The sequence below is a fragment of the Aptenodytes patagonicus genome, chromosome 1, assembly GCF_965638725.1.
Source record: "Aptenodytes patagonicus chromosome 1, bAptPat1.pri.cur, whole genome shotgun sequence".
NCBI lineage: Eukaryota > Metazoa > Chordata > Aves > Sphenisciformes > Spheniscidae > Aptenodytes > Aptenodytes patagonicus.
Window position 1 is genome coordinate 33,917,070 of NC_134949.1, and position 25,938 is coordinate 33,943,007.

The window sequence follows — 25,938 nt, forward strand, 5'->3', positions numbered from 1 at the left end:
TTATTCCTCTGTGAGGGCATACCTCTGGCTTCTTGTCAGGTCAGCTGAACATCTTCTTTCACCTTTGGAAAGGCATAGAGATTTGGGAGCTGAAGATCTGGTATGGTGAGAGCTGCATGCCACTCTAACGTTGAAGGTTAAGTGCTGCTGCTTTGTTGGGTTATTGAAGGCTTGTTTGGTACTCAGTGGAATGAAGCCTTGTATTGCTAGAATGAAACCCGAATTACTAACAAGTATTGCAAAATTGCAGTTATTTGACAAGAAGGGATAACACGAGGGTACTGAGAACTTAGCTGTAATGTGGGTTTTGTATTAAAAGCTCTGAAATCCAGCCATTGAATGATGCTGTCATAATCTGTTACCTCAGAAATTAGCTTTTTCCTCTTAGGATGCTTTTTTTTAACTCATCCCCTGTCATTCGTTTCAAACTGTAGCTGCAAAAAGATTGTCTTTTTCTACCTTTCTGTCTGTGTGTCAGTATTCTGGGATATTCCTAGTGGTTCCCAAATATCTTTTATTTCAAATTCTGCCTGTCTCCCTTCCTGCCATCCTCCTTTCTGTACACCACACAGCGATATCTTAAACTCTTCAGATTTCTTTCCGCCTTTGCCATTTGTTCATTCTAAGTCTCTTGCCCAGTATTTTTAGACTGAACAGCCTCTGTTCAGTTACACATTGGACTCCAGTTCTTTCACATGGAATTAAAAATCTGCCCACTTAATTTATGATGACTTAATCTATTGTACTTCTATCTTCTGTGTTCCGTTTTCTCTGACACCTCTATGCTGTATAAAAGGCACTGATTGTGTCTTTCACTGGCTGTTTTTTTTTGCAAGCTGTGCAATGGTAAGGGTATGCTGTAATAATAATTATAAACATTAGTGCTGGTTGAATTTTTTAGCATTAGCATAATTGCTTTGCTCTCTTCTTCTGTCATAGGCAATGGAGTAAGTTCTGCACCCCCGTGCATGTTGTTATCTCTGTTGCAATGATGTAGTTTGTTTTGGTGCTCAGAGGGGACAGAGTACAAGCCTACAGCTCTCACTGGCACTGAGGACCGTGCTTGCTGTGCAGTACTGATGCATATTCTTTGATGTCTATGTGCTCCTCTTCAGCCCAGGAGAGACCTCTCTGTCAAATGTGTCAATAAAATGTAAATGGTTGAATATCTTTCATTGAGGTTTTAATCAAAGTGGCCCACAAGACTGTATAAAAGTAACTGAAATTGGGAGATTGACAGGAATACAGCAGGGGCATGACCACAGCAATGCACTAGCCAGTATTAATGGCTATAATTTCACAACACTATTAAAGGAAATTACAGAAGACACAGTGGGGTGAATTAACCCTAGCTGTAACTGTTGTCTTTTACAGAGTTGCCTGAGGTGGGACTTGGTGAATGTGGTCCTTTCTCTGCAATTAAACTACATCTTTACACCTGCTATTAGTAATGATGCACAGATGCCGACTGAAATACATTAACTGTAACGCTCTAATGTAGGGCAGACTTGTCAGAGAAAACTCAGATTGGCGTTGGATATTGTGATTCATGAAAAAAAATTAATTGCTATAAATATAATGCATTTCAGAATTAAGTGTACAATCGCTACAAATGATCAGTTCATTTTTGGAAGAGGAGCAGAGTGAATCACTTGTATTTAAATAAAAACAAATTCTAAAACATCATAGTAGCACACGAAAAAGGTACTCACTTCATTGCGTTAGCTTGCGTACTATTCACAAATGACATTACCAGGCAGCGAAACAGCATGGCTCCCTTACAGAAGCACTCAGTTTGCCATCCATGTGGCTATAGCTTGTGATCATCTATGCAAAGTGTCCTATCAGCAATAGTACTGATAAAGTCAGAAAAACCCTTTCATTGTAGCCACAGGTTAAAAGTACTGATGAAGTTAAAGCCACGATATTTCTAAGAGAAAAGAGAAGGCTGAATTAGTTTATACTAATACAACTGCACCCTTATCAAAATTGGTTTGACTACATGAGAATGATCATCCCCTAACTGATACGGTTGTATTGGTATAAAAAGCGGTGTATAGATGAAGCCCACACACCAGGGAATGAGGAGGAGCCCCTTAAAAGTTTTAAGAAAGCTCCCACTCCTTCTAGGCTGTAGCACTACTAGCTGCTCCTCCAGTTTCAGTTCACTTATAAACGTTGAATCCAGCCCCCAGCATCATTTCACTGAGGTCACTTGAGAGAAAAATTGAATTATTCATTGTGTTTTTAAAAGTTTTTGAACTTCAAATGTTGAAGAGTTCACAGCCTATTCTATATAAAATACTGAATGACTTCAGAGAGCAATGTTGATTTTGCTCTTGGGGCTCTGCTGCTGTCCATAAAGCATTCAGGCAATGTTCTTGTAGTTTATGATGTCAGAAGTGTAATCCCTTGAGTGAATTATATATATTTGTATTCATGCCAGGTCATCTTATTACCCTAAGGTTTATAGACATTCTGGTTGCTTCCACCAGCTGACAGGTTTTTAAAGTCTGGGCAGCACTTTTCTTCAGTAGCACCCATATCTCAGGTAAGGGTAAAGTCCCAGGCCTTAAGTGTGACATCATGATAGTATGAGAAGAGTGTTAAAAGTTCAGGCCCATTCCATCTGATCCTAATAAATATTTATGACAGCCTGCGCCCTTTTTCTTTCAGATGCTAACAACTCTTGTTAAAGCGGGTATAATTTTTCTGAGACTGAATCTTCCTGTCCTTTTTCAAAAATACTCAAGAGGAAAGTTTTCTGTCCATCTCAAGCACTATACTTTTTAAAATACAGCACTTTTAAGCAGACTGCTTTGAATTTCCTATCGCTGTTGAGCAGTTCCCCAATGTGAAAGAAAAAGCACTTTATAGGAGAAGGAGTGAGAAGTGTCTTTGCTGGTGGTAAGCACCATTGTCTTTCTAGGGAAAGAACTTAAATTGTAATTACCAATAATTCGAATTCAGCAAACAGGGAATTGGGAAGAATGACTTGAAACTCAGTTTTCAATGATTTTCATTGATCTCAATATAAAATACATTCGTGATAGAGTAAATAGGCAGTCTTCTAGACTTTTTTCCTAGTCTAGGAGCAACACAATAAGAACAATTATGAAAGTATATTACTCATCTTACTATTTATGTCTATTTTGTATTTACATCTGCCAATGATTATACACTGATGGCTGGTATCCAATCCATCCATCCATTTTGCAGGGTTTGGTTGGGCGGGGAGGAAACTTATTGGGGAAGGTAAGCTAAAGGTCTGAGAATTGCAGCTGGTGAGATTTAGTCATTTCCCTCTCTTCTGAGCGGTAGTGCTCTCACCGAGATTTAGCTTCTGTAAGGTTAGGTCTTCTGCATTGCTGAGCTTCTTCCCTTGGCTGACAGTTTCATTGTTCTGGGGGAACATAGCTGTCAGAGAAGGTCATTGCTGCAGAGGGGATGGCCGTCTCTCAAGTACCTAAGGCCAGTCCCACAGAGAGTTTTGAGGACCGTGGCAATGACCTTCACCTGGATTCTGAAATCATGGGGGAGTTTGCACAGCAACCGGCGTGCCAGGACGATGTGTTCATAGTGGCTTGTGTTGCTAAGCAGACTGGCAGCTGCTTTTTGTAGCAGTGGGAGTTTTTTCACAATATATGGTTTTCGTTCTTGGGTACAATGAGATGCAGTAATCAAGCCTGGAGGTCATATGTGCGGATCCTTGCTGCCAAGTCTATGTCTGATAGATGCTGGAGAGAAGTATGTTTTTCAGTACTTCATCCAACAAAATGTTGATGTTTAGTAAGGTGGCAGATTTTCTTCATTTCTTTGTTGTCTTCATTGTGAGTGAAGAGGAAGAAGTAGTGATTTGACAGGACGTAGGAGCAGTTCTTGCACCCTGTGCATCCCGTATATCCTCACGATACACGGTTTCCATGCGTACAGATTGAGGTTCATGTGTTCCCCAGTTTGCTCATAGGGTGGCAGTTGTTGACTAGATGATTAAGAATGTCCTGTTAAGAACTACAGTTCAAAATTAGCTCTATATTCCTGTCTGTGTAAGTAAGGAACAATAGCCTGTCTGTAGTCTGATTGCTTTCCTTGCTTCTCCAGTGTTTTCTTTAGCTTTTAATTTGCTTGAAAATAACAACAAAAAAGTATTTCCATTGAACTAATTGGTGCTTTAAGAAAAAAATGTGCATATCCCTTTCCTAAATGTAATAAGAGGAGACTTGGTGCTCACAAGTGTGTCTGACAGCTAGACTAACTACTTTGTACAAACAGTTTTCATGTCATACTCTTGAAATATTTTTACATAGAGCAGCTAACAAGACCTTGAAGGATTACTCAAAATCATGTTTCTGTTGAGCATGTATTGCCACACACAGGCACTGAAAAAAAGGAATAAAACCCACTACTATCACCACTAATGTTACTGTAGTATTTTGTGGATGTTCCTGCACTGGCCTATGTAGGTGGCAATAAGCAAATCACTTATTTTTAAGTATTTGTGCACCTTACTGACTTTTATAGGCAGCCTAGCAACCCTTCATTCATCATACATGTTAAAAACCAGGAGACAACTTTTTGTGAAGAATGCTGGTCAGAAAGGGCTTGGAAATTGGAAGCAAGGAATCTGTCTCCTGCTACTGCGTTCAGCAAGCCACCTTGATAACAAGCACTTAACTGCAGCACCTATGTGCAAAGCGTCCCCACCTTTGTGCCTCTCTCTAGACAGTGGAGAGAGACTGCTACCAGTCTCTGTTCAGAGGGCAGTTCAGTCTTTCCAAGAGCTGAGTGTCCTCTGAAGGTGTCTGCCTTTTTGTCTTGATATAGGGTCGTCAAACACAGCAGTTAAACTTCTAAAGTTATGTGAGAGAAATTAAGGCTCTTGTGTGCATTATTGGTAAGTAGGAAAACATTCAAGACATACTGAAGTAATTTTCTTTCTAAAAGAAGAGAATGCTGAGCATGCCCAAGAAGAGAATTAGCATGCACATCCCCTTACACTGTCTGCCAGGGATGCACTACAGGACAGGGCTGAACCCAGAAAAATAAATAGATGCTTTGTACTTTTTTCTTTTCTTCTGATGTTAATCGCAGTCATTGCATTCTGTTTGGCTTCTGAGGTTAATCTGTCAGAAGCTAAGTAATTTAAATGCATGTATGGAAAAGAAACACTATTCTTTTTCACATCATATATTCCTTGTGCTTATACTGGTTGTTATTAAATTATTTGAGAGCTTAAATCCCCTTTGTGCTGTACAGATGTTGCAGTTTATTAGGATATCTCCATGTGTTGGTAGAATTAAGGAATGCTCAGATTTCACATGCTGATTTTTTACACTAGCCAGACCCAACTTAAAAAAGAAAATCTTTTATTGTTGATCCAAATAGTGCTTTCATCCTTTCTACTGAGTGGAAACCATGTTGTCATCCCTCGCAGAATTACAATCTTTTTTGTTATACCAGGGCAATTCTAGTTTAGTATTTTGCCTTGAGGTGACTAAGGAAAACCCTGACTGTTTGAGAGTAGATAGATGTCTGTTACAGTAGTAGGTGCCTACCTTCCTCCCTCCTTCCCTCCCTTCTTCCAGAGCTAGTACAAAGAATCACATTGGCTACTTGTCCCTTCACCAGTAGCAAGGTAGCTCTACGCAAGTCGGAGTCCCATAATAGTCCCGTAGCCTACTGAGGACTGGAATGAGCAACCGCCTACCAGAAGTGCTGCAAAGCAAAGGGGGTTGCTGTGGTTCCACAGGGGCCATCAGACTGGCAAACTGGATCCATGATCAATTCTTTCTGTAAGATGAAGGAAAGCCTGTTGTCCCGATTGTGCAGTGGGGTCGTCCAGAGCAAGTCTTCCAACAGTGAAACAGCTTCTGTTCGTTCTCTGGTGGTACAGAATAATACTGGGCATATTTATTTCCCACTTCTCTAAGTTCAATTATAGGGTTTTATTTTAATGTAAATGGAAACTTAGAAAGGAGTCCAAGATTTGGCTTGTGTTGATAAGATGAACTTAATTGTTGTACTTACAATTTTACTGAATTTACAAATCTGTGCAGTTAACCTTCTCAGAAAAAGTATTTCTAGATGAGGTCTAGCAGAGGTTGTCCATGTTGGTCTTAAAATAGACAAATGCACAGTATTTTGATTGTATTAAAAATGTCTGGAAAAATTGTTAGTCTGACAGGGAAGCTTCTAGGGCTGCTCCCAGGCTTAATTTAGTCCAAGAATGTAACAGTTTGGGGGGAAAAAAAAAGCTATTAAAAAAACTAAAATAAAAAGTTCATATTTAATCTGCTAGAAATTATTAATATTTATTTAGAACCTGTTGAGATGTACTGTTTATTAGTACAGAAGAAGCAGACAGCTGGTAGAGTCTTTTTTCATCATTCAATATAGACACATTAAAGATAAAATGAAGTCTGAGACATGAACCAAAACATTATTTTAATACTACTAATAATTACTGCCTGCGTTACTAACTAAAAGGTGTTACAAGTAACGCAGGTAGCATTTTTCCCTTTAATCTGGTAATATGCCACAAGTATATTTTGAAAAACAGGAATATGGAAGTAAGAAAACCTAGCCAGAACACAGCTGTGTGTATTGAATGAGAGTTATCAAAGTCACCTCATCGCATCTTGGTATCATGTTATATTTCCGCTGCATTCATTTGGCTTGTCTAGAAAAGTAAAGCTTGGAGACAATTAACTATAACTACTGAGGGGTTCAGTAGAGTCCAGAAGAATAATAAAACTGTGTTTAAGTCAATAGTTTAAAGGAAACAGCTGTGCAAGAACAGTGACTTTTGAAACAGAGTGTATCTTGACAGAAGCTCAGATCCCATATATTTCAGCCTTGTTCATTTGTCAACATAAAGGCAAGATAAAGTCTTGTGGGATTAAGTAAACTCCATAGCTAAAAATATAGTTTGACACTTCTTGTAGACACATGACAAGTCTACACAAAGAATATATTGGTATTCTTTTCAGCTATAAAAGAATATGTTTTTAACAGAGGGTGAATACTTTTATTGAATTTAGATTCAAGCAGTGTAGCATTAGTACCTTCAAAAAATTTTAACCAGATGTTGTTACATTTTTCTTCTTCTCAAGTTTTACAAATACAGATGGCAAGGAAGTCATGTGTGAAATATTTCTAAATAGAACCCTTAATTAATGTTTAGAAACTATTTTGCAGTTGGTATAATTTCTAAAGCTGTTTATCTAATTTCTTAAACTGTGTGCCATAATTAGAATTTAATAATTTTCTTAATTTTTTTCAGTGAATGCAGAATTTTTGTCATTTTAAGTTCTGTATTTTGTATGTACTTTCCAGCAACTTTATAGCATACCTGTTCCTAAATTGACCATACCATCCACACTGATGCTAACTGTGCTATGTGCATTACATACTGTTCATGAGGAACAAGTGACAGACACCAAGAGTGTCAGATCTGTAATTTAGGTCAAACAGTTCTGGTGAGAGTGTAATAAACTATGACAGGAAAGTCTGCCTGCCTTGTGAAGCACCAGAATGCAAGAAAAACAAGAAAGTCTTTAGGCTAAACTCTGTTCTCTTTTAGGTGAGTATGAAATAATGATCCTTCTTGCCATACATTTACATTGATGGGCTTGTCCTAAAGTTTACAGCTGTGTAATGGAGAGCAGAATTTAGCCCTTTCATCCTTTTTCATAGTAACTTTCCACTGATTTTGGCAAGACGAAGATCCTGAGTCAGAGCTGCTGTTAACCTTCAGAAATGAGCAGAAGATATTTTGGGATCCCTTGTGAATCATAAACTCCTCCGTCTTTGTTTTGGGTTGGCAAACCCATTTCTGTTGCCATGTGTAGAACAGCTGAGGTTTTTCTTCCATGTCAAACATCACAAGGTTAACTTTGCAAAGGGCAGTTCCACAGAAATATATTACAGTTTTCATGCATGGGCAGCCTCTTGGATTTTTGTGGGAAGTGTCTTATACCAGCTCCAGTAGGTATCTGGATGGTCCCAAGCCATACTTCCATTATTTACTGTATTTGCAGCATCTTGTTATTAACATCCCAACAAACAGAAGAAAAGAAGAAGTCCTTGGCAAGCCGTAACTACACCTCATCAATCCAGGTGTGTGAACCTCACTGCTTCTAGAGGAGTGAGATATCTACAATGAAGTCTGCATGTTTATAGCTGGAGCTACAGGTGTAACAGGTCACACCCTTTGCCTGGCTGATCGATGGGAAATTGGTGTGGCGATGATGTCTGGAGGAAGTGGGCAAACAACATTGATGTTTAACAGTCTGAACACTAAGAGCTGAGTCAAAGTTTGAAGAGCTTTAGGAGCAGAAAGGTACAAATGTGGTTTGAAGCTTTTACTGTCCTGTCATGCCCGGGTCTCAGACTAGGGGTCTGGGCCAAGAAGTACTGTTATCTTAGAAACTTATTTAAAATGCAAGTCACATTAGGCTGTTTTTTACACAGAAGACAAATGTCATGTGTCTGCAAAGACAACTCCAGAAAAAATAAAGCATGTCCAAAATGTGCCCATAACTTGATATTTACTGTGATGAAAAAATGCTGAAATCTCCAGTATAGCAAACAGACGCAGCTGTCTGAGCAAGTTCATTTGAACTCAAATCGCTAAAGTTAAATGGGTTTTGTTCATTTGCCTTCCTTAACATTTCTGTGTGGTTGGTACCATTCGTCTGGTTATTTTTTTGTATCCTACAGGAGCTACAAAGCAGCATGTTCTTATTGTCATGATGATGTTGGGGTCAAACAAAAGTGTGGAAATGAAGACGGCCATGGCCATGCAGAACTTTCTTAAGTGGCCTCTTCAGCCTTTTTTTACAATCCTTCAGCTGGATATTATAACCACACACACAACTCAGCAGAATGGCTCACATGAACCCTCTCCATGTGTTTCAGTGCAAAGTCAGCGGTTTAAAATGCTGCCAAAAGCTTCATTATTTTGATCTGAGGAAGCTAACTACAGATTTTAAATTCCCCAACTTTATTCATAAGTGGAAAAGGTCACAAAACTATATAAGCCATAGGAATCTGCTGCTAGCCATGTTCCAACTGACAACTAAATCTATTCCTAATATTTATTGGTGGGTTTCTAATTTATAGTGCAATTAATGAGAAGGGAGTGTAGTCAGAAACCACAGGACTTATTTTCAAGCTGGAATTTTGTTGCTATCACACTGCTAACAAGAAAGAAAAAAAAATCTTTGCAAGTTACTTATCTATAAAACTTCTAAAAAACTGCTAAAATAATTGTCATTGATGGATTTTCTCTGAAGTTGAACACATTTGTACAATGTATGCTAATAAAAATACTGCAAAAATTAAAAAGCCAGAAACTTCTTGGATTGGAAAAATATAAAGAATCTAGAATGTGAAAGAAGACAGAGGCTGAAAAAAAGGTAATTTGGAGATTCATTCATAGCAATTCAGGATTTCTCACTCAAAAATTTAAATTAAAAAACTTCACACTCAAACTAATCAAATAGTTAAGCGACGGTTACAAAACCAAGAACGAGCAGAAGCAGAATGTATTTTAACTCCATTTCAGTATCTTCCCACAGCAGAATGAGTATTGTATAAGGATTTAGTAACAGCAACCGTACGTATGCTGTCTGTGCTGCTTGCGCATTCTGCTGTAAAATAGTATGGATGTGTACATACCATATATTTAGGATGTCATATAAGAATTTTGGCACATAAATGCCCTTCATAAATAACACCCTTCAGAAATATCCTTTTCAGTGCTCAAATGAGAACTTTTGTGATGCTATAGCTAAAACCACATATGTAAATATGCCTTACTTGTTTCGCTTGGCTATGCACTTAAACCTGATATTAATTCTTCTGATTGAAGCAGTTCATTGTTTGCTTTTGTAACACTCCTGTAGCAACATAGCGTCTTCAGCTCTACTTCATTCTCCTTTCTAGAAGCACTTTCTCACCACCCATTTTTGTTTCCTAGCATTTTGAAATTATTTTGTTACTAATAATTGCAGTGGAGCTGTGACAGTGTAGAGACAATGCAGATTACCAGAAAGTTGGCATACTTTGAGCTTTCTCATTGACTCCCAAAGAACGCTTTTAGATGATTTTGTGTAACCACAAGAATCAATGGAGAAAATCCCTCTGGAGTGATGGAAGACAAAATTAATCCCTGAGCTTGTACAAAAAAAGTCCTGAACCTTGACATCATTTGGTTTTTTAGCAGATAATATTATTTCATTATAGGAATGGGAAGATACCCAGTGAGACTAGTGTGAGGATGGCATGCTATTGGGAGGCAGGTGGCAAGAAGGAGGGTCATTCAGTAAGAGAGTGGTAGATAGTCCACTATAATAGACTTCCCTGCTTTAGAGACTGGGACAAGAGCTTGAGCCTGGCATTGTTCACTGCATTTGACTTTGCAGTCTGTAAACTGCTGCTCATACAAAAGTCTTTGTGGAACTGGGACATAAGTTCATTTGCTGCATTCTAACATTGCTGCACTGCGGACCAAAGGTGCTCAAAGACTCATATAGTCTCTTCACATATTTATCAAATGAGATATTAAAGCTTATAAATTACTAAACAATTATTCCATTGTTTCTCTAGCAGACATCAAAGAGAATCACATGACAGCTCTGGACTCTGTGTATTTTTAAGATGTCTTAATTACTCATGAAAGTGAAAAATCTAGAGACTACTCTAATTAGGAGTAGTTTCATAATTAAGAACTTTAGGTAGTATCTATTTTCTGACTGTCTCTCAAGCACATGATAACACTGGGGTCTTAGACCTGAACTTTCTGCTCCCAGAAGTTGCGTCTTTAGTCTGTCTTGGCTTGGTTCTTGTCCTGTGGGTTGATCCCCTGTATTATGTGAATGGCTGTTTGGATTCTCTTTCGAACACTTCAGGAGCGAATGGTCGATCTGAGATGTCCTAGGAGGTATTCTAATACCTAGTTTAAAGCAGTAACTTTCTCTAATCTAAGGATAGTCTACCTGTCAGTGTCAACCTTCATTTCTGTTGAAGTGTAAACAAGTACTTTTAAGATCTGAACTGGATCTCCATTCTTTTGCAACTATACATGAGTATGTCCATTTACTAAGCTTATTTCAACCTCATGCTCTCATTTTTAGTATTTTATCATTGCCAGACTTCTCTCTCCCTGTCTTCCATCAAGGTCGTTCTCTTTTTAGAACTTGTTTCAGTCATCTCTGACTGTCTATTTTCTTTTTTCATTTTCCCATCAAAAATGATCAGATTTTTCAAAGCTGATAAGGGTCTTTATTAAACTTTGGTTTTCTGTGCATAGGATTCAGGAGGTCCTATTACAAACTAAAAATGCCTGTATATACTGTATTTTTACATGAGAAATACTTCATACTAGACCTAAGGTCATACCAATTTTAGCTAATCTAGAGCTGTAATCATATTTAATTCTTCATCTGTTATAAAATATTTTTGCCAATATACACAATATACACAATTTTAATAAAAGTGTTTACAGATATTACTGGTTTTCAAGCATATATAGATTTATGTTTATATGCTTATATAAATAAACCTAAAAAATTCTGTTCCAATTTTTCAGCCAACTGACATGGACATTTTCTTGAGATTCCAATTTGACAAGATGAATCAGGGAATCTATATTCCAGTTTTATGTATTATATGTATACTGAGCATCACCACTTATATTTGTCATTTACGCTTGAAGTTTTACTACATTAGGTCTGCCAGACAGTAGTTAAGCCAGCAGTATACCTCCTAGGTTAATATGTACCTAGGTTAAAATGCAAGCACATCAGCACTAGCTTAGGTTTTCCATGGACTGTCTTTCAAACTGGAGGTGGAATGGAGTTGTCAGGTACAATGTCACAGTGCTCTCATACAATCAGGCTACTCAGTCCTGGGCTGAGTAATTTTAAAATGCATTTTTCTGAGCAAGGACTTATGATTAACAATGAGAACTCAGAGGCATTGAAACTGGAGTCTAGGGACTGGTTCAAAGATGACCTGTCATAGTCAAGGCAGGGAAGATGAGACTTTAGTAAAGCAGAAAGTATATATTTGATATAGAGGTGATATAACTTAAATATAAAGTAAATTAACTGTAAATATGTATTTACCTATTGCAATAGTGGATATCCAGTAAATATAGTATCTTTATCTTTTCCCAGATAAAGTGAATTTTGTTGTCTCATACCCCTTGAGAATATGCAGTTATTGTTTGAGAACACTAGTAATGTAACTGAATTTTTGCCTTCTCTTTACCGTTATAAGGCAAAGGTATCTTATTTTTTTTAAGTCCTGTTTATGCTTAGTCATTGGAGAGCTTTTTGTTTCTCATTTATCAATAAAAATTTCTAAAAGGTATTAAGACAATGTGATCTCGCTCTGGAGAGGGAACTTACATTTTCCCAAATTATGATGTTTCCCTCCTTGTGCTAAGAGAGCAAGGCAAAGAGCTGGAGCTCAGCCAAATGGTCTACTCAGAAAAGCCAAAATGAGAATGCTCCTGGGTTATGTTAATATCATAAGGGAAACATATATAAATATAGACAGGATGAATGAAATAAAGGTGATTTTAAATTGTACATTATAGCTAATTCAAGCATGTAAATATAATCTGCATTCAATTTCCTGAGAACTCTGGGGAAGAAAGCAGAATTACTATGTCCAAAACAAAAATTACCAAACACTTGATCTGGCTGAAGAAAAGGGGTGACTTAACAAAACAGTCAGAAAAGAAGGGATGAGTAGAATACTAAAACTAGTATTTTATTTTTTTAGTTAGAGGCAAAAAGGTCAAAGCTTAAAGCAAAATCAGGCAGTCCTGTTATATATTCTCCATGGCACTATGCTAAATGTAAAACAGCTTACCAGCTTCATTGGAAGCTGCTTACCAACATTGTTAGTACAGAATTTTGCAATGATTGGAGAACTTTCATTATTGCTTTGTAAAGAAAGAAAGAATTTAAGATACTGATTATAAACCCTTCAAAAGTTATGGAATGAGAAACAGCCAAAGCCTAAGAAAGATGCTGAGAAGTCAACTGGTTTTCAACTAAATACCAGCCAGACAATTTTCAACAGAAGGTGCACGATCTTATGCAAAACACTGATTAAAATGCTTAATCAAGTAAGCCGAGATGACAAACAAGACCAGCTGTAGAGCAAAGATTGTACCATATCAGCTGTGCACACAGTATGGCTCAGCCTTGAGAAATGTCCACATGAGAAGTAATAATTGACCAAAAATTGTGGTTCAAAAAAGAATCTGATAAAAAAATCTGCTTTCAGCCATGTTGATAAAGCAGCATTTTTTAGTGTAACATCTGAACTTTTAAGAAAATCAACATTCCCTTTCATGTAAAGTTGGTCTCCTTGAGATTTTTCTCCTTTGTTCTTTTTTAAAGAATATGTTGGTTTTCTCTACAGTGTGTCTTATGAATATGTATAAGGTAAAAGTACGTTTTAATGAGTGACCATTAGCTGACTTCATATGGCTTTGTGTGTAGACAGTAGATAAAGAATAAACATGTCGAACAAATGGCAAATAACTGTGCAACCATGATCTAATGTTATTTGCTTTCTTCTAAATGGCATCAATCCTGCTCCCCATGGGATGAATGTTTGCAGATGGATAGTCATGCCTATGAAGCCAGGAAAGAAAACTTGAAAAAATCTTGATTCTTTGTTAATATAAGATAGACTCAATTTCAAATAAAAATATAGCATGGGCACAGACTTTATAATATAGAAGGCTGAATAACAACTGTATATTAAGGATTATGTTCTCAAGTGTGCTTAAAAATGGAACAAATTTCCTTCCATTCTCTTTGAATGTTCTGTTTGCCCAGAGGTCCTGGCATTTTTTCACTCCTTATTGAACTAAAGTGACAAAAATACAAAGTTCTGCCTATGCTCAGGTAACTAAGCATTTTGGTTAAAGACTGCTATTTTCTATAGCCAAGGGGATGTGAGAAAGCAATGTTACTACCAATCATTTCTAGCCATCCTTGACTTCCCAGCCTGCAAAACCAGGTATCTACTTACTGTCAAATTTGCTGTGGAACATCTTTTAGCACAAGTCCGGAAGGAAGTGTAAAATCCTGTCTCTAGAGTTAGAGCAATTTCTCTCAGCTCTCATCTTGCTGCACCTCCTTTTCCAAAACACCCTCTAGCAACCCAACTAGAACTTAAGAATTCTTCACAAACCATTATCCCCTGTGTGTCTTCAATATTCTTCCCAAACAAGGAGCGGTATGAAACATTTTCAGTTGTATCCATTAATGTTTAATAACCAGCTTTCCCTTTTGGTGTTTATTATACAAAAAGATATCAATATTCTCAGTTGTTAAAAATTGTAATATTTTGTCTTGACTCTGCAGTAGCAGGACTTTTGTCTGAAAGGCAAAGTTTGGAGTTTTGTGTGACTATAAGAGTGTCTTACCTTCCACTTCATTTCAAGGCATCATATTTGGTGAGAAGCCTTTGAAAACACAAATCTTAAAACCTGAATGCAAATAAAAGGAAACTTAATTATATTATCTTTCTTAATTTGGTATATCTGAGCTGAGCCAATCACATCATTTCAAGGGAATAGCAATATCACTATGCTTGAAACACTAAAGGCCTCCAATATTACAGTTCTTTAACAGAGACAACTTAAGTGATGATCTCAATTTTCTGAATAATTGATCCCAAAAGTTCCCTATTCAGGGAATAGGGACATACTTCATTTTGTGTTCCTCTTTCAGCACTGAGAATACCTTGAATAATCCTGATTCAGTTTAAAAGTAATCATCATTTCTCTGCTTTCTGAAAAGACACTACATTCCTTTTGTGCATTTTTGATGGGTATTTTTACATTTTAATTATGATTTGAGGTGTTAAAAATTTGACTGTCTGAATGTTCTTAAAGAACACAATCTGACGCAAAAAATAGTTGGTTGACTTTTTCAAAGCAAAATATTTGTTATTCAGAATAGCAAGTGACTTTGCAACAGAGTCTGGAGTTTTTCCTCTGTTGAAGTGGAGCCAGTACTAACCACCTTCCACTGAGTACTTTCCATGTAACACTCTTTATTCTGGAATTAAGACCAAAGTAGTTATTTTTAAAGGGGAGTGGACAAAACTGTGACCGTGCTTGCACCTCAAGTACAGAATTGCCCAGGAAATGTGGACCAATAGAAGGATTTCTAAATTGTTGATGGATTATGTTCTTAATGTGGTTGTAGCTTCACTATAAAAGGATAATCAAAAACAATTAATGACGGTGCCCATAAATCTGGCAAAGGATCGGGAGCTGAGCAGAAAATTCTTTTAGTGGTATAATCCCCTGTAGCATGATAAAGAAAATATTGTAAAGAGCCATGGGAAGGTTTTTCAGAAGTACTTCATGAACTTTTGCAGTTTGTTTTCTGTTAACAGTTTTCATTTTCAAGTTAGTATTTCTAGAAACTATGAGAAACTTGTTTTGTGGAGAATTGTTCTCATTCTCTACTTAGAGTGAAAACATAGTCATATAGTAGCTGTGTTTGCTATGAGTGCAGACTAGGAAAGGCCACGTAAAGGAAGTTTCAAGTTCCCATTTACTTATTCTGAAGCTACAGCTTCTCTGTGCCAGTCACTGTAAAGAAGTGAAATGGATTGAAACCACTCTGAGCTGTCAGTACATCACAGCTCTGAATCAACTGGGAAAGCAGCACGGTGTCAGCAGCATGGAGGTGGATTTTTGTTTAATTAGGCTCTTTATTCTGGCAAGAGGAAGCAGGCAGGTGTCTCAGCAGAGTGGCCCGTGTGCCTTCCACATGTCGCTGGGGACCTCCCAGTGTTCAGACGGTTCTCCTGTGGCTTACGTGCCTGGGTGTGAGACAGTGGTGAAAGGCAGAGGGCAAACATCAGAGCTTCATTTTTACCAGGTTCTGCATGATGTAGACACCAACAGAGATTTTTGAAAGATGTGCTTATGCTGCTTATGTTTACTCTAGCTAACTTATGCTGTTAATCTGGAACACATTGTGTAAAGTGAAAATAATTCCCAACAATCAAGTGGCAAAACACACCCATTATATCTCACATTCACTCAGCCTTCTCCACAAGAAAATACTTCCTCAATAGTCACTAAGTGGAAGTTAAATAGAGAAGGAAACAGCAATCCCCCCAAATTATTCATTCAAAATTTGCTATTGTCACAAATTGTTGTCGCAAATGTTTCTTCTTCTTTCAGTCCCTCACCTGCCATAGAGTCACCCTAACAATACGTCCTCACTGCAAGTGTTGTCTATACATTTGTTGAGCTTCTCTCATCCATTAGCTCACCAAATATAATTAAAAAGTATTAGTGGGAAAGGGAAAGGCAGGTGAAAAGCCACCAAGTGACATATGTGTTGTCATTTATGGACACCAACTTTTTTCTGAAGAGCAAGAACTTCAAAACTACAGTTGTCGGAACAGCAAATGATGACCTTCTGACATCAAAACACAGACTACACAGAAGCTGCATTGACAGTTTACAAGTCTAACAGTGAGTCTCTGAGGGTATCATGAGAGAAATACAAATGATGCTGCTGCCCAAGAGTAATAGTTAATGGCCCATTCAGAAAGCTGTCTGCATCTGTTACAGCACATGAATACATGCAAGTCTTACTGAGAAAGTTGTTAGATGGAGATGTTGAAAGAAGATAGGCCCGAAATTAAATTTGATCAGTAGAAACCTTTGTCCTGTGAACGTCTTGCATGGCACTCCTTCATGTCTTGGGAATTGACATGTGACTTTCTTTAAATATGTGCCTAAGCTGGTAGCATGCTCCACAGCAGGTACTCTGGTAAGCTTCCTGTTTGCAATGTCCAAACGAACTGTGTATTTGGTTTGCGTGGCAAGGTTTTGGTAGCAGAGGGGCTACAGGGGTGGCTTCTGTGAGAAGCTGCTAGAAGCTTCCCCTATGTCCAATAGAGCCAGTGCCAGACAGCTCCAAGACGGACCTGCTGCTGGTCAAGGCTGAGCCCATCAGTGATGGTGGTAGCACCTCTGGGATAACATATTTAAGAAGGGGAAAAAAAACCTGCGCAAGTACAGCCAAAGAGAGGAGTGAGAATATGTGAGAGGAACAGCCCTGCAGACACCAAGTTCAGTGAAGGAGGGGGAGGCGGTGCTACAGGCATCAGAGCAGAGATTCCCCTGCAGCCCGTGGTGAAGACCATGGTGAGGCGGGCTGTCCCCCTGCAGCCCATGGAGGTTAACGCTGGAGCAGATATCCACCTGCAGGCTGTGGAGGACCCCATGCCCGAAGGAGGCTGTGATCCCATGGAAAGCCCACGCTGGAGTAGGCTCCTGGCAGGACCTGTGGCCCTGTGGAGAGAGAGGAGCCCACACTGGAGCAGGTTTGCTGGCAGGACTTGTGACCCCATGGGGGACCCACGCTGGAGCAGTTCATGAAGAACTGCAGCCTGTGGGTAGGACTCACATTGGAGAAGTTCATGGAGGACTGTCTCCCGTGGGAGGGACCCCACGCTGGAGCAGGAGAAAAGTGTGAGGATTCCTTCCCCTGAGGAGGAAGGAGCAGCAGAGACAATGTGTGATGAACTGGCTGCAAGCCCTGTTCCCCTTCCTCCTGCGCCACTGGGAGGGAGGAGGTAGAGAATTTGGGAGTAAAATTAAGCCTGGGAAGAAGGGAGGGGTTGGGGGAAGGTGTTTTAAGATTTGGTTTTATTTTTCATTACCCTACTCTGATTTTGATTGACAATAAATTAAATTAATTTCCCCGAGTCGAGTCTGTTTTGCCCGTGACGGTAACTGGTGAATGGTCTCTCCCTGTCCTTATCTCGACCCACGAGCCTTTCGTTGTATTTTCTCTCCCTTGTCCAGCTGAGGAGGGGAGTGATAGAGTGGCTTTGGTGGGCACCTGGCATCCAGCCAGGGTCAACCCACCACAAACTGTGTTTAAAGACATAAGTATTCCTTGTGGATATATCCAGAACTGTTGGAAATCTAGCCAGAACAGCTCAGCATCTATGTCATAGCTAAGCCAGGTCAAACCAGATTTTTTCCCAGTTTTTCATTGCTGCTGCTGATAGTGACCTTTCTGAGCTCTGTGTCCGTTATGAGATTGGTCAATTGAACTTGTCTGTGACTTGCAGGCACATTCAAACATCAAAATTTTGCTTAGGTTAAGGCAGTCTCAGGGAATGAATCACACCTTAATGACTATGTGCCACCATTTCGTGTATAGTTTCATATACGCTAAAACAAAGACTCCTATGTTTATGTGATGTGACTATACAGCTGGGAGCCTGGAACCTGTATGTTGCTGTAGTTTGGAGGTAAATGGGGAAATGCTCTCATTCCTGCAATATCCCAAGATATTATAGATCCCACCCTAACTTAAAAACTACTACTTGCATTTTGCATAAAAGTTCCCTTTCAGCGTGATCACGTTTTGAACCTTCTGTCCTTTTGTCCTGGTTTCAGCAGGGACAGAGTTAATTGTCTTCCTAGTAGCTGGTACAGTGCTGTGTTTTGGATTTAGGATGAGAATAATGTTGATAACACACTGATGTTTACTTGTTGCTAGGTAATGCTTACACTAGTCAAGGACTTTTCAGTTTCCCATGCTCTACCGACTGGGAGGGCTGGAGATGCACAAGAAGCTGGGAGGGGGCACAGCCAAACTGCCCAAAGGGACATTCCATACCATGTGCCGTCATGCTCAGTAGATAAACTGGGGAAAGCTGGCCGGCGGGGCCGCTGCTCGGGGCCTGGCTGGGCATCGGTTGGCGAGTGGTGAGCAATTGCATTGTGCATCACTTGCTTTGTATATTCTTTTTTTAAGGATTATTATTATTATTATTATATTGTATTTCAATTATTAAACTGTTTTTATCTCAACCCACGAGTTTTCTCACTTTTACTCTTCCGATTCTCTCCCCCATCCCACCGGGTGTCGGGGGGGAGTGAGCGAGTGGCTGTGTGGTGCTCAGTTGCCGGCTGAGGTTAAACCACAACACCTTTCCATCAAGGTCGTGGAGGCTACCTATATGCTAATCACGTGCTGGCTCAATTCTTTCTTCAGTGCTTTGCTTTGTGGCTAGGTGTACAAGATTCATAGGCTGAAACAAAAGACAAATTGCGAAAGACTCTGATTCTGTAGCTGCAGGAGGTGGGGAGTCCTGGAGGCCAATTCTTAGCCTAGGCGCTTTTGCATTAAAGTCAGTGGATAAAGCCTATAACGCTGGTTAAACTTAAAGAACTGGGAGATCAGAGAATAAAAGTGGGCACTCCCATTTGATTGCTTTAATCAATGGTCCACTGTACAAAGTAAAACAATGCATCTATGGCATCGTTCCCTAGAAAGCTCTGCATTTTTAATCTCAAAAATACAGAAACGCATCCTGTGGAAACCTGAGTCAAGGACCTAGTCAAGTACCTCTGGTATTTGCATTGGCTGACCCTGTTCACTGGATTGGATCACCCTTTTGTGATATGACTCATCCATGCTCTACAATCCTTTGGCTGTGCATACTCCTCTCCAGGACCTGCCCAAGGACCTTGGATTCTATAAGTTTGTTTGTCTGAATCAGCCTGCTGAGGGCAAAAGCCTAATTTTTAGGCATAGGATGTGTGAATATGGCCCTTTGCCTATCACGAACCCTCATCCCTTATGAGCCATCACGTATTTCATTGACTGAGTTAATGACACTTTGATGAGAAACACTAAGAAATGTAGGAAACTAGGCTGGGATTCATGTTACCAGACTTCCAGTGTCAGCAGTGTGAACATCTGAGCAGGTCCTGTTTTAGAGTGAAGAGAATAGGTACATCTTTACAACAGAACCTATTTTGAAATGAATTGCACCCCAGAAATGCCTTTTTCTTTTCACTGACTATAAAAAGAATCTACATTGGTCTAGATGCATATGGCATATGTGCACCAGACATGGCGTGACTTCTACCGCTGGCCTTTTACCAAAACCACCAAGGTCCCTAAAAGAGTAAAGCAAGCTTTCCTGCCGTGTCAGCCTAAGATGGAACTGAGTTGAACGCCTTAAATAAAAATCATGCTGTGGCTTTATGTCTCACACTTTGTCTGTAATACATGATATTACCCAGACCTCTGCTTCTGCATTTGTAACACTAATAAGGAAGCAGTAAAGCAAGAAAAAAAGTCTTCTGAAACATGGTGTCAAGGTTATATAAACAGCAAGTGCTTGCCACATGTCAGCCAGTATATTTTGTTGCATACATACAGTGATTTGTGTGCACAGTAGGGACTTGAAACATGGTAGGAAATGAGATGGTGCAGCTTAGAATTTTTTTGCAGAAGCCCTACTTCAATTGTACAATTGTTCCTAAACAGTTATTTATATTTATGAAGTGTCAGGGAATTTCCAGTTAAAAGAAAATTATTCTTCTTCTTTGTTTGTTTTAGATGTTTGGGGTTTTTTTAAAACAAAATTTATTCAGGAATTATTTCTGCTGGTATTGAAATACGAAGTATAATTTCCAGAATAACTTGAATAGACCTAAAATAATTGCAGACCAGATTTCTCCCTAACTCACCTTTTGATATCTAAAGAAGTTTTTCACCACAAATTGATTGTGGGCTAGACACTGGCTTTATGGAGCATTCTGTCCTAACTCAATTTGGAAATTGAAAGGAAGTGCTGGCAGGGACGACTTTTCTAAAGTTGCTCCTAAAGTGTATATATTTTTAGTCGTTCTTGTCATCTTGTTGAGTTGTTATCCCTGCATGGATTGTGACTATGGCAGAAACTGCTATGGTAATATTCAAAAACCAAATCAAGATCTGCTGGCTAAAAAAGAAGAGGCTTTCTGCTTCCTCAACAGGTGAAGAAATAAATTTGCATGGATCAATAAAGACGGCAATAATTAATATAAGCCCCCTCAGTGTTTGTACAAAAGAAGTTCTTTAACTGGTTTTGGTGGAAATCCAGATGTGAGACGGTGCATGTGTGCAAATACTGTGGATCAGGAAAACGGTTTTCTCCCTAACGTCCAGATGAAAGAAGCATAAAAGCATTTTCCATATAGGTTACTTTTGTACATCAAGTGAACAGCTCTGCAGTTTTTAAATACCTCAAAGAAGATGAAGACAAAAATGATGGATAGAAGCTTTTAATGACTGAATACTAAATGTTTCCCTGGTTCAGTATATGATTACCATGATGTAGTATAGTACTTGAAGACTGAGATATGATAAAGAATAGATGTGTAGTTAGTGGGACACCTATATATAGCTCTTACCTAAAAGCATATAACAGCAAAGCGAAGGGAGTGTATACACTCAGCGGTATACATTAGCTCTCATTGACTTCACACTCTGACTTCAGGAAACATAATTACTTTAACCTGATTTAGCCCCACTCTCTAGAAAAAAACCACGTACTTTTCAGAAACACATAAGCGGTGTTGAGTCTTTGCAAAAGGTATCAGTGGGTTCTTTTGATGAGGAACGCTGTGCTGCATGAAACCACGTGCATGCACCTGCCCTGGGAAACTGCCCTCGGACCTGCCCCGACACCATGGCATCCTTACAATTTCTGAAAACTTTTAGAATTTATGATACTCATTCTTATCAATTAAATTCCTCACTTGCAGGACTGAAAATAATGTTTCTTGTGGAAAGAGTTCGGGGAGAGTGGAAAAGTGCTACTTGTGAACTATTTAAAGGCTGAGTTTCAAATTAAATTAATTTAGTGCTACTTATGAAGAGGTTTATGATTTAAAATAAGATATTTTGAAATTGTAAAATGATAAAAACAGAAAAAAATAACACTTATAATACTTGAGTCATGTACTTGACAGTGGTAGAAAGATGTATTTTGCCAAATGCAGAGTTATTCAGGCTACTCCATTTTCCAGCAATAGCACCATGATGTCTTGTCCTCCTGGCTGAGCAGTTGTGTATGAACAATTTCTTTACTGATATGAGATGTTGGAGTCCTACTGTCCACTAGACCTTTCACTGCTCATTGCTGTATCAAAATAATAAAAAAGATTTCAGAGTTCACCGCTTGGTTTGTATTCCCAAGCTTTTCTTGTGGATCTTGGCTTCTTCTACATTCTGTTAAATTCTGGAGGGCTACTCTTACCCTGTTTTGATGATTTATCCAAGTGTGAATAAAGCAATGAAAATCCGTCACTGAGGGTTGGCCTCTACTTAATGAATGTTACATTGCATCCTAGAGAGCTTGTCCAGAGTCCATTTCTCTTTCAAGATACAGTTTCTGCAGTTTCTTATGTGGAGAAGTGCTGCTATGAAACGATTTGATGGACTTTTATACTTCTAGGTTTCTAAAATGCAATTTGGTAGATGAAAATAACTTGGCCAGCAGCCCATGCCACATTAGTTTTCCAGGAATGATCAGTTTGCGCTCTGAAGAAGACAGCATAGTTCCTAATAGTGAAGAATTTGGAAGATACTTTGAAGGCATGACCAAAGTATTAGGTCATTTTCTTCTTTTTTTTAAAGAAAGTTTCACTTGCAATTAGCTTATTAATAGAAAAGATACCTAGCCTTACCTGAAACTCCCACTGCAGACGTTGCCTCTGCTGGGAAGGATCCTGTGATTGACAACGTAGCATCGTTTGACATGACTGTCTAGGGAGAAGACATCTAAAGTATGTGCTGAGCATCCTGAGCAATACGCTCAAAGAGCAACTTCACGTAAGGAGCAAATGATCCTTAAGGTGTCTTACTGTTCCACTTAGTATATCTCAGGTATCTTAGGTATCTTACTGTTTTGTTGGGGTTTTTTGAGTTTTTATAATTTTGCTTTCTGCACTTGTTTGTGTAAGTTATTTGCTCTGACCATGAAAGAATCCCAGCTTCTTTCATCTATATGATCTGACATAATTTTTCAAATTATTGTAGTATATCAGATCAAAAGGAACGATTTAATGTTCTGTAACAAAAAAATGTGAATTGTAACATTTTGCTATTAATTTAATGATAGTAATATTCCTTTTTAAAAGCATTATAAGTTTTCTTCATAGTTAATGTGAAGTGAATAATATGAATAGTCAATAAAGTCATATTTTTATTTAGCAAAATGAAATTTAAGATTCTGTAATATATACAAGGCATACTAATTTTTTATGAAAATATTTTGCTGTGACATGTGTGTAACTTAAAAAGTCAGACAAATGTGCACTTTAATACAGTGTAACGATTTCTCTCATGAGACATTAAATAAAATGAAAGAGTCATTATAGGTAGGGGCCATTCCTTCCTGAATTAAAGCAGTGTAATTAATTGATTAAAGTATATCACATCTCTTAGTTCAAGAAAAAAATACATTACTTAATTACTTTGTAAGTGGCTTTCCCTGTTTTATCTTGATTATGTAGGATGCATGCATACATAGAATTACTGGAGTGATCAATTATTTTTTATTCCTGAGTATCTGCAGTGTTTTCAAATATAGTCCAGTAAAAAAGAGAGAAATGTTTGCTGGCCAGTAATTGCATTGTGAAATACAAAGAGAGAGAAAAAATATGCACTCACGCATCTCTTTATACTAAGTTGTGCAAATTAAATTAAAATTTATATTTTTTTCTTTTTCTAAAAACTTCATTCTAACAGCAGCAATGAGGTTTTGATGTTCCTATCTAAAACTTATTTGCGCTATGACAGTGTTGAGTGCTTTTCTCCCGTGAGCCGTTTTCCACAGTGACTGTCCTTGACCAAACCAGAAAATGAATTTGATTTCTTTAATGCAAAAGGTAATTGGATTTCTCTTTATAGAATGCATCCCTTTAATGACTATCTCTGCTTCAGCCAATTTAGCTGCAACCGACCTGACATTGATCTGGTGGTATGACTTTAAATAAATGCCAAAGCTGGGAGATGAAAGACCAACTGTCTGATATCAGAAAGAACATTTCCTGCCTCATCTTGCCATTTTCCTCAGAAAATGTCTCCTTCTTGAATGTCATTCTTATGAAACATGTTACTCCAATAATTGGTCATAGAGCAGCAGATTGCGTCCTTCTACGAAATATAATAAGTATTTCCCAGAAAGTGTCTGGAGAAAATATTTTTAAAATTGAATAAAACCTCTCGAAATATCTGTTCTTTGCAGATATTCATTACTATGTAGACTCTTCCTAAGAGAAAAGGGTATTACTAAAGTAGTGGATTAAGTCTTTACAGAGGTCTTGTCCAGCATTAAATATTTATCAAAATATTTATTTAGATAATAGGGATCTTATAAAAAAGTATCATAGCATGCTGATCTGAGAAAAGATTTACCTACATAAAACTATTAGTAAAGATGGTATTTCGGGATATAACCTGTTCTTTCTTCAGGCTAGGCTTAACGGAATCATAAAATCCTAGAACGTGTTTTTCTATTTATTTAACATATTCATTATCCTTTGGACCCAGCCCTTCAGGCTAATATGCTGAGCACTTTTAACCCCAAATGGACTTGGAACCAAAATTTAGAAGTTGAATGTAATTTATATGTAGTTTTAATTTAATCATGGTCCATGTGTTCTTTTCGATAAACACTGTTAATGTCGTTGATTGAAAGTGGTAGCTCACACTCTGGATGGTAAACTGTGTTTTAAAAACTCTGTATATCAAAATAAATGTGGTGGAAAATAAAAGCAAGAAATCTTGGCTTCAATTGAAGTTATTTCCTTCTGAAATCTTATTAAGAGTTATTTTCAGACTAATCAAAACAGTTCCTAATTTTCCACTGTGTACTGATACCAATGACAGTAAGAATTTGTTTTACTTATCTGTATTTGAAACAGGTGCTCACCCCTCTTTCCTTTATCTGTTCAATTATTTCTTAATCTTTACATATGGGTAGGTTTTCCACTCTTCTGGATCTTTTGCACAACGGAGAGTTTACTGTAATGTAACTTTCGGTGCTTTTTAGTACAGTTAACTTGAAGTAAATGGATATGAAAACACAGCTTCCCAAAAGTGCAAGCGCCTGAGGGGTATTCACCTCCCTCATTTAGCTGAAAGTCATTTTTAATACTTTTGTGTTCCACCCAGAAGTAGTGCATGCATATGAGTCTCTGGACAGAGAAACAGATGGTCTCTTTGGATAGGAATTATGAAAATAAGAATAAATATTTCATACTTTTTAAATTTCGTGCAAGTTTTAAGGGATTTTTGTGTCTCTAGTCCCAAGTGTGCTTTTCTTACTGATACCAGGAAGCAAGAGGAGATTATAAATGGCATATAGTGCTTAATTCACAGGCTTGCACTCCTTGGCTGCAGTTCTGATTTCAAGAGTGGAAATTCTGCTGATGCTGCTCTCAGGGAAGTGGGTCTCCTCTCCCAGGCTGGAATGGAAAGCCTCGTAGCCATAGGGGAACGTAGCTTATGTACTGTAGGTTGCTGTAACTTTTAGACTAGGTCCTCTTCTTATCTTTGGATCTCCACAGGTTTCCTTGTTTCTCAAGGAGTTGCATGCACTTCTAGGGGCAGAATAGGTAGGCCAATATACTTTATCTTGATTGCAGGTAACACTTAGAGATACTATTTTTCTATGGTCTAACTATTAAAATTATCAGAACTGAAGCAGGCGTGTCATACATAAAATAAAGTGTTCATAAAATCTGTGTTAGCACTTTTGTGACACCAGTTTAACTGTGTATTATTTCTTCTTTCCCTGTAGGTCACTGATATGATGCTTCAGGACAAACCCTACCCAGACTGGGGAAAGTCTGCCAGAGCTTTCTGGAAGAAAGGAAACATTAGGATCATTTTATTCTGGTAGGAAAATAGTAAAATCAAATTATTGTAAATTAACCTTTTATAGAACATACAAAAATATATTTTCTAATTGTCTGTGGCAGGAAGAGATATAAACGGAATGCATAGTTGGAAAAAAGTTAAACTTGGTCTAACAAAAAATTAAACATTACAAAAGCTGTACATGAGTGAA

At 38.2% G+C, this 25,938-nt stretch overlaps 1 protein-coding gene across 4 annotated transcripts in view; it reads left to right on the forward strand.

Moving 5' to 3' along the window:
* TMEM117 (transmembrane protein 117) overlaps positions 1-25,938 on the forward strand; it is a 230,294-nt gene that overhangs the window by 120,328 nt on the left and 84,028 nt on the right. For all 4 annotated transcript variants that reach the window (XM_076331658.1, XM_076331685.1, XM_076331676.1 and 1 more), the window contains one exon: positions 25,669-25,766. In XM_076331658.1, the coding sequence (XP_076187773.1) occupies positions 25,669-25,766 (98 nt within the window). The remainder of the gene's footprint in view (positions 1-25,668; positions 25,767-25,938) is intronic.